Source organism: Aquarana catesbeiana, linkage group LG04 (genome assembly GCF_042186555.1).
Source record: "Aquarana catesbeiana isolate 2022-GZ linkage group LG04, ASM4218655v1, whole genome shotgun sequence".
NCBI lineage: Eukaryota > Metazoa > Chordata > Amphibia > Anura > Ranidae > Aquarana > Aquarana catesbeiana.
Window position 1 is genome coordinate 130,101,968 of NC_133327.1, and position 9,331 is coordinate 130,111,298.

The 9,331-nt window shown below is 41.7% G+C and overlaps 1 protein-coding gene across 1 annotated transcript in view; it reads right to left on the bottom strand.

Moving 5' to 3' along the window:
- Positions 1-9,331, bottom strand: part of UBXN7 (UBX domain protein 7) — a 54,840-nt gene that overhangs the window by 14,650 nt on the left and 30,859 nt on the right. The window contains exons 7-8 of the mRNA XM_073625626.1: positions 4,476-4,566; positions 4,268-4,395 (exon numbers count right to left, since the gene is read on the bottom strand). Of these exons, the coding sequence (XP_073481727.1) occupies positions 4,268-4,395; positions 4,476-4,566 (219 nt within the window). The remainder of the gene's footprint in view (positions 1-4,267; positions 4,396-4,475; positions 4,567-9,331) is intronic.

Genomic DNA, 9,331 nt, shown 5'->3' on the forward strand with positions numbered 1-9,331 from the left:
GGCCACTCATTAAAATTTGAAGAAAAGAGGTTTAACCTTAAACTAAGTAGAGGGTTCTTTACTGTAAGAGCGGCAAGGATGTGGAATTCTCTTCCACAGGCGGTGGTCTCAGCAGGGAACATCGATAGTTTCAAAAAAACGATTAGATAAGCACCTGAAGGACCACGATATACAATGTAATACTGACATATAATCACACACATAAGTTGGACTTGATGGAATTGTCTCTTTTTTCAACCTCGTGAGTAATTTGTTACATATAACCATTGAAGTTTGGTAACATCAAGTGCAAAAAATTGTCTCAAAAAGCTAGAAATACAAATATACAGTCAGGTCCATAAATATTGGGACATCGACACAATTCTAATCTTTTTGGCTCTATACACCACCATAATGGATTTGAAATGAGACAAACAAGATGTGCTTTAACTGCAGACTTTCAGCTTTAATTTGAGGGTATTTACATCCAAATCAGGTGAACAGTGTAGGAATTGCAACAGTTTGTATATGTGCCTCCCACTTTTTAAGGGACCAAAAGTAATGGGACAATTGGCTGCTCAGCTGTTCCATGGCCAGGTGTGTGTTATTCCCTCATTATCCCATTTACAAGGAGCAGATAAAAGGTCCAGAGTTCATTTCAAGTGTGCTATTTGCATTTGGAATCTGTTGCTGTCAACTCTCAATGTGAGATCCAAGGAGCTGTCACTATCAGTGAAGCAAGCCATCATTAGGCTGAAAAAACAAAACAATCCCATCAGAGAGATAGAAAAAACATTAGGTGTGGCCAAATCAACTGTTTGGAACATCCTTAAAAAGAAAGAACGCACAGGTGAGCTCAGCAACACCAAAAGACCCGGAAGACCACGGAAAACAACTGTGGTGGATGACCGAAGAATTCTTTCCCTGGTGAAGAAAACGCCCTTCACAACAGTTGGCCAGATCAAGAACACTCTCCAGGAGGTAGGTGTATGTGTGTCAAAGTCAACAATCAAGAGAAGATTTCACCAGAGTGAATACAGAGGGTTCACCACAAAATGTAAACCATTAGTGAGCCTCAAAAACAGGAAAGCCAGATTAGAGTTTACCAAACAACATCTAAAAAAGCCTTCACAGTTCTGGAACAACATCCTATGGACAGATGAGACCAAGATCAACTTGTACCAGAGTGATGAGAAGAGTATGGAGAAGGAAAGGAACTGCTCATGATCCAAAGCATACCACCTCATCAGTGAAGCATGGTGGTGGTAGTGTCATGGCGTGGGCATGTATGGCTGCCAATAGAACTAGTTCTCTTGTATTTATTGATGATGCGACTGCTGACAAAAGCAGCAAGATGGATTCTGAAGTGTTTCGGGCAATTTTATCTGCTCATATTCAGCAAAATGCTTCAGAACTCATTGGATGGCGCTTCACAGTGCAGATGGACAATGATGTACCTTTAAGAAGGGATGGGCTGCCCTTCAGTCCACCTGCCAGCATTTATCCATCAGAATGCATGTGCCTCCACTGTGGGGACACTCATATTTTAGTGTTAGGACCACAGATATCAGGGAGCCGTGACGAGGCTCTGTGGCTTACGCATGCATTTGCAAATGCATGCGGACTAAACCCCTGTTTTTAACGCGTTCTGTTAGACAGGTCAATTTGGTTGTCTGCGAGTTGGTGGTAAGTAGGCTTTGGTTTTTTCCTGGGCATTCCCCAGGCTTTGTTTGCAATGACCTGAAGCATACTGCGAAAGCAACCAAAGAGTTTAAGGGAAAGAAGTGGAATGTTATGCAATGGCCAAGTCAATCACCTGACCTGAATACGATTGAGCATGCATTTCACTCGCTGAAGACAAAACTGAACGGAAAATGCCCCAAGAACAAGCAGGAACTGAAGACAGTTGCAGTAGAGGCCTGGCAGAGCATCACCAGGGATGAAACCCAGCGTCTGGTGATGTCTATGCATTCCAGACTTTAGGCTGTAATTGACTGCAAAGGATCTGCAAACAAGTATTAAACAGTGAAAGTTTGATGGATGATTGTTAATCTGTCCCATTATTTTTGGTCCCTTAGAAAGTGGGAGGCACATATACAAACTGTTGTAATTCCTACACCGTTCACCTGATTTGGATGTAAATACCATCAAATTAAAGCTGAAACTCTGCAGTTAAAGCACATCTTGTTCGTTTAATTTTAAATTAATTGTGGTGGTGTATAGAGTCAAAAAAAAGATTAGAATTGTGTCGATGTCCCAATATTTATGGACCTGACTGTATACTATATCTGAGATATGTACATAAATATTGTATTTGTAACATCAAATATCAATAGCGCTAAAGTTATCTCAATAGGCCAGAAATAAAAATATATACTATATCTGAAATATGTACAAAAAGAAAAAGGTTTGTATATAACCACAATATTAAGTTTTCAAAAAAATAATAAAAATGTGAAAAGAATACCACAGTGAAAAAAGAGTAAGTGTAAATATAATGCCAAAAAAACTACAAATCCAGTGATCAAACACTAAACATCTTGAGAGGTAGAGTCCAGAGTGTAGCTGATAAATATATTATAAGTAACAAGGTCCATTGGTAGACAAATGATCAAAAACACACTGGAACGGACATTCATCAAACGCCAATACTCAAAAGGGACCAAAATAGTGAAAGAGCCACCACCAATGAACAAAGGGAGGCTTAACAGATGTCGATGACTTGGAGAGGCTAATACCACGCAAGTCATAAAAGCTTTTGATCAACTGGCTTGAAGGGTACGCCTGGCTGGGCAGGTACAACGAATCCTAGGAACGGATCTACAGCTGACCACGACCGCTATTAGACATCCATTTAAAAGTAATAATCCAGTGGGAGCCAGAGACTCAATGTTCAACTGCAATCAACAGGTGGCCTGGAGCAGACCAAAAAAGAAGAACGATTTTCTTTTTTGGTCTGCTCCAGGCCACCTGTTGATTGCAGTTGAACCCACCGCAGAGACCACCATTATCGTGTACAGAACCGCCGGCCCTAAAGATGGATACCTTGGTTGTGGCAGCAGCTGCTGGCGTTACCGAGATATCCATCTTTAAAGTAATGACGTATATATACAGTGGCCGGTCGGTAAGTGGTTAAACTACATTTTGTAAGTACCTTTTTATCTGCACAATAAATACCTTTACCAAGCAGTATTTCACTATAGTCCTCTTCCTTTATGTCGTTTTGGGCACTATGATCCACGCTAGATTGTCATGAGCATTTAAGATCTCCCTGGTATCCAGATGTGAATAGCCATCCCTGGCCAACACTCAAAGCCTGCAAAGACCCCTAGACTGAAAAGCTGGGAGGTCCATTCCATCCAGTGAGTGGGGACACAGCAGGGATTGTGGCACACTTCGAGTTTGGAGCACGATCGCCCTTTATAAATTGGAGCACATCATTCACCAATATATGGACATTCACCTACTTATGAATTGTTTTCACAATTTTATTTTAAATGGTTGCCTATGGATAATTTATTGTACCGAAGTTTGTCACCATTCCACAGGCACAAAAAAGCGTCACGTTAGGTATCCATTTACTCAATGCAACATCTTTTATATTTTACAAAAAAAATTGATTATATTGTGTTTTATATTTTTGCATTTAAAAAAAAGCAACCACCATTTTATTCTTAACAGCCTTTGTTTAAAATATCTAAAATGTTTGGGGTGTTATGTGTAATTATCAAGAAAATTCAGATTTTTACGTATACAAATTGGCCTGGGCAGCAGGTGGTTAAAGTAATGGCAAACTGGTTATGTCACATTCAACATCTTGTTTGGTCTTAATGTAGACCAAAACCATTTTTTATTTTTTTGGATAGAGTAAGGGAAGGTAATAACCCCTGTCAGTTTTTTTTTTGTTTCGCCCTTTATGCCCCATTTGGAGGGGGAGGGGGAACAAATTTCCCCCTTGGGAGATTTCCCCTCTGTTCTTCTGGTAACTCAAACTTTGTGATTTTCTTTCACGTTGGGTGATAACAGTCACCAGGACAAATAGAGAGGGTGAATCTTGATAACAAGAGCATAGACAGCAATAAAAACCCGACAGGTGTTTTAATCCTGCTCCAATCTGCCCAAAAATTAAAAAAAAAAAGAAAGTTTTTGCCTTTATAGTTATACTTTAATTAAAAAAAAAACAAAAACAAAAAAACACAGATTTGTTTTAGGACATACAGCATAAATAGAATTTACCTACAAACTGTATATGAAAACATATGAAAAGGAATAATGTCTTCCTACTTACAGAACGTGGTCGCTTCTTAGGTGGACTGCTGGAAAGACCATCAAGCTGGCCATGTTCCCCTAAGAATCCAGTAATTTGCTCCAAGAAGGAACTCACATCTAATTTCTGCCACTCAACCATCTTCTGACCTATTTACAGTAAAATTGCAGTTAGTGAGTTCATGGAGGAACCAATCAGAGAGCAAAATGGGCTCCCCAATCACACTCACCTGTGCGAGGGTCAAGAATGGAAACATATGGGAAATCAGATAACTTGTAGAATTGAATGTACCTCTGTCCTTCTTCACTATCGTGATATACCTGTACAATGAAAGCATGGGACATTGTCAAACACCAGAAAATATCAAACAAAATGTATGAACCAGGAGTTATGACAGTGTTAAAGTGTGGTCACCAACAGTTATAGTACAACAGCTAGTAAAACAGAAAAAAAGAAAAAGGATTGAGTGGTCCACAGCAATCAAAATAGGTGACAATATTCCTTTTCTTACACTGAAAACTGGAATACTTAGAAATCCCTTGTGTTTCAGCAACAGAAACAGTTAGTAGTAGGTCAATAAACGATGATACTTTTTTTCAGCACATCAGAGACACCACAACTATCCATCTTTGTCATCACTTAGGCTGGTCATAGATTTGTTGAATCCTAAATGAAAATTCTTTGAAAAGTATGTTCTAAGAAAGTTGATTTATTTTTCTAATCATTAACAGGTCACATCGGCATTCATTTTCGACCGCAGTGACAAGAAAATTTGAAGGAACAAGATGCTAATTTTTTCTCAAAACAGATTACAAGCGGTCCCCAATTTACAAACAAGATAGGGTCTGTAGGTTTGTTCTTAAGTTGAATCTGTAAGTCACAGCACATACATTTTTTAAGTGTAGCTCCAGCCAAAAAAAAATATTGTGCTTAATTCACATTCCTGACTAAACTACTCAATAACAGACTCAGTCAGGTCACTCGGAGCCTCATTGGCCCTGACCAGACGGCTTAATGCCCCATAGAGCCACAGACATTAACATCTGTAGACTGTTCTCGAACACAACATGCGCAGCACGCCAACCAGGTCCACAGAGTTAAAGCCTCCCTTGATATCGAGAAGGCATGTGATACAATAGAATGGCCTTATCTCTGTGAGGTGCTGAGACGGAAGGGGCTTACATTATGTTTTACACAATGTCTCTGTACTATATATACCCTGCCTGTGGCTACTATAGAACTCTGCATCATTTTCCTTGTCCAGGGGCACTCGGCAAGGCTGCCCTCTCTCAACCCACCCTATTTGCAATAGCACTGTAGCCGATGGCAGAGGCCCTTCTGATCTCTCCCAACATCAAAGGTCTATGAAATGGCTGGTTGGAGGTGAGGGTGGCCCTATATGCAGACGACTTCCTACTGTTTCTAAACGATGCTGCCCCCCCCCCCCCCTACAGAGAGCGTTTCAGGTATTAGGCACCTACTATATAAATACTGGCCTAAAAGTAAATTGGAGCAAGTCCCTATTATTCCCTATAGATACAGATGCCCCTGCTATGGCCTCTCCTTCCATTATAATGGGTATATTTAGGGGTCATGGTTTCTCGAGACAGTTCTGATTATTTGTCTCTCAATTTTGGTGCCTGTGCTGCAGGAGGTTAAAAAGTGATTGTAAAGTCTTATTTTTTATAAAAATAACAAACGTTATACTTACCTGCTCTGTTGCAGTGGATTTGCACAGAGCAGCCCGGATCTTCCTCTGCTCGGGTCCCTCTTCTATGCTCCTGGCCCTCCCTCTTGTTCAGTGCCCCCACAGCAAGCAGCTTCCTGTGGGGGCACCCGAGCAGAGTCACAGTTCCCTGTGTCCATTCAGACACGGGGCCACGGCCCTGCCCCCTCTCTCTCCTGATTGGCTGACAGCAGCGGAAGCCAATGGTGCCACTGCTGTGTCTCAGCCAATAAGGAGGGAGAGTCTTGGACGGCTGAGACACTCGTGGACATCGCTGGACAGAGATGGGGCTCAGATAAGTATTAGGGGGGCTGCGGCACACAGGCAGCTTTTTATCATAATGTATAGAATGCATTAAAGTGAAGTTAGTCATCTGTGTTTTTATTAAAAAGGCAGCAGCTACAAAAACACACACTTGCCTGTCCCACGTCCAGCGGTGCATTCACCCCAGCAGATTTCTACCTCTCTCCTCCCTTGGTGGCGCCGGCATCACTACTATGGGCACTCGGCTGTGACAGCTTGCGGCTTCACAGCTGGGTGCGCTCTGTGATTGGTCCCGAAGTCTCGGGAGGGAGGAGGAAAGATAATTTCCACTTCCGATCGCAAACGAAAGTGGTAGCGGGTACCTGTCAAAATCGGGTATAAGCTCCCCCCTCCCTCCCCAAAAGCTAAGTTTCACCATCAGGAGCTGCGGTGGAGGTCTTAAAGCGGAAGTTCCACTTTTTTGTGGAACTCTGCTTTAAGATATAAACCCTCAACTCTTTAAATCTAAGCTAAAGGCATGGAGGAATCTCCAGTTATCTATCTTGGGCCATATTAACCTTGTCAAAATTAGAAATTTTGCCTAAGCTGACACATTTGTTCCACAATTCACCCCAATGAATCCTGAAATCATTCATATTCATATTCCTCCAACCCATCCACAGTGTTGGAAGCTGCTATTTTATGGTCCTTGGAAGCATTACAGTCTCTACTATAATAACTTTTAACCCACTCTATGATTACAATTTTCCGGGCCCACAATTGGGGTTTCGGTTGCAAATCTACCCTTAGGCACAACTGTCTCCCGGCATAGCCCATTGTGGAACAATTCCTCCTTTCCTCATTTTTACACTATACCCGAACCTCAAGGCTGGGCCAAATTGAAAATCAAACACATATCACATATTGTTGAAAATCGTACCCCGATGCCGTTCCCTCACCTCCGCTCTACATACAAATTACTGGCTCATTAATATTATAGATATCTGCATATTTCCCATGCCTTTGGTTCTCAATTTGCATCTAGGCAAATTACTATGTCTTGCTCTGAATTTAAATCAATCCTTAGATCACAGGAGCTGGAGACAAAGAGACAAGTTGATGATGTCAAAACCTCTGGCTTAGCCAATTAGAGAAAGCTTTGTATTCATTACTAGAAAACATCGCTTTCCATGAATGGATGAGCGCCGCTCAAACAGACTATTGTGTTCCATGTAGGAGACAAAGTCTCGTTTCACACCAGGAATACAGTGCAGTATACTGTATGTAGCCTCATCTACATACAGTTTAAACAGCACATCCAGCGACCTCACATGGTAGTAAGTGACATAGTTAATTTGGGCCAGTTTGCCCCAAACAAACTATGTAAAGTGTAAAAAAAGCTGGAGTTCGGCTTTAAGCTAAAGGATAAATCATTCTCCCAGTCCCAACAGGCAGGTCCTGCGTTGGGTAAAAGTGTGAAATACACAACAGTACATAGGTCAGAAATTAGGTTTAAATCAAAATTATTCCAGTGGAGAAAGTTGTCTGGAGAACGTACAACTCTGGGAAAGTGGGGAACAGGTCTACAGGTGTATTTGTGGAGTGAGTATACCCAGTTAGGGTGGAACTTCCACAGAAAAATTGAGTTCCTGAAAAAATTAGCTAGATAAAGGCTGGGTGTGATGCCAACAATTCTTTAAAATGTTTGCTGACATTTCTGGTTCAAAATCTGAGTTTAAGCGAAGTGTGAAGGGGCCCAGGACTGAGGAGAAATTCATATACCTGCAGACTGTCACAAAGTATTTAAAGTCAGTAGCTGTAATTGGGTGGTCCAACCCAGGGCATGTGTGTTAAATTTAAGCCATGGCAGTCAATGTGGTGGATGGTACATAAAAGCCTGTTCAATTCCCACCCATGACACAATTTTTACTGATAAATAAAGCTTTCACTTCAACTTGATGGTGAATAACAAAATAAAAATTGACTGTCCACAGCTAAATTCATCCAGTTCAGCAGGGACATGACAAATTTTGCTCCATGTATGGGTAACCCTGGTCTATCGAATGACTTGTGTACAACCAGCATGTTGGGTTTTTCCTGAATGATTAGTGCTGCCGATTATAGCCGGCAACACTAACCATTGTGTTCTGCTGCCATTCCTTGCATTAAGGTAAAAAAATGTTTAGGCAAAGTATCGTCCCCTCACCCCCCCTCCCCTTATACTTACCCGAGTCCTCACTCCATTCAGCTCTGTGCCTGTCTGCAGCGGCTCTCTCCTCTTACGTCCCAGTCTCGCAGGCTATGCTGTGAGACAAATCCTGTCACAAGGGAGCAGAGGTGGGGCCGAGCTGCACAGTTGGTTTATATGGACACAGGGGATCGAGCTCGCAGGTGTGCCTTGATAGGAAGTGGCTTCCTACGGTGGCACACTGAGAAGAAGACGAGCCAGAAGCATTGGCAGGGATCTGAGAAGAGGAGGTTTGGGGCTGCTCTGTTAAATTCTATTGCACAGAGCAGACAAGTATAAGCCTGTTTGGTACTAAAAAAAAAAATAAAAAAATAAAAGACAAGCATTTGTCTAGTCTCCTAGTGCAGTGGTTCTCAACCTCAGTCCTCAAGTACCCCAAGGGGCCATGTTTTCAGGTTTTCCTTTACTTTGCACAGCTGCTTTAAATCCATATCAATGACATGGTATTGATCAGAGCTATTTTATCTAAGGGAAGTTCCCAAAACATGGCCCGTTTGTGGTACTTGAAGATTGAGGTCGAGAACCACTGTTCTAGTGGACAAACCTAAGAGATTTTTATGAATCTGGGTACCCTGAATACAGCTACACCACCCGAGGATGGATAGGTCTAGCCGTCAATGTCTAGGGTTAGGACTGGTAGCCTGCCCCAATTATGTAGTCAAGGCTTGAACCATTTCTATAACCAATTCATTAATAATGTATGAAGCAGAATCTATTTTTCTAATTTTCTCTTTCCTTCTGATAGCCACTATATTATTTGTCTTTTTCTTTCTGGCCATTCCATATACTACACATGCTGGTCATGTTCTCCTAGACATGAGGTTCTGTATAATCAGGATGAAGTTCCCAAATGTATGCCTTCCTAAGG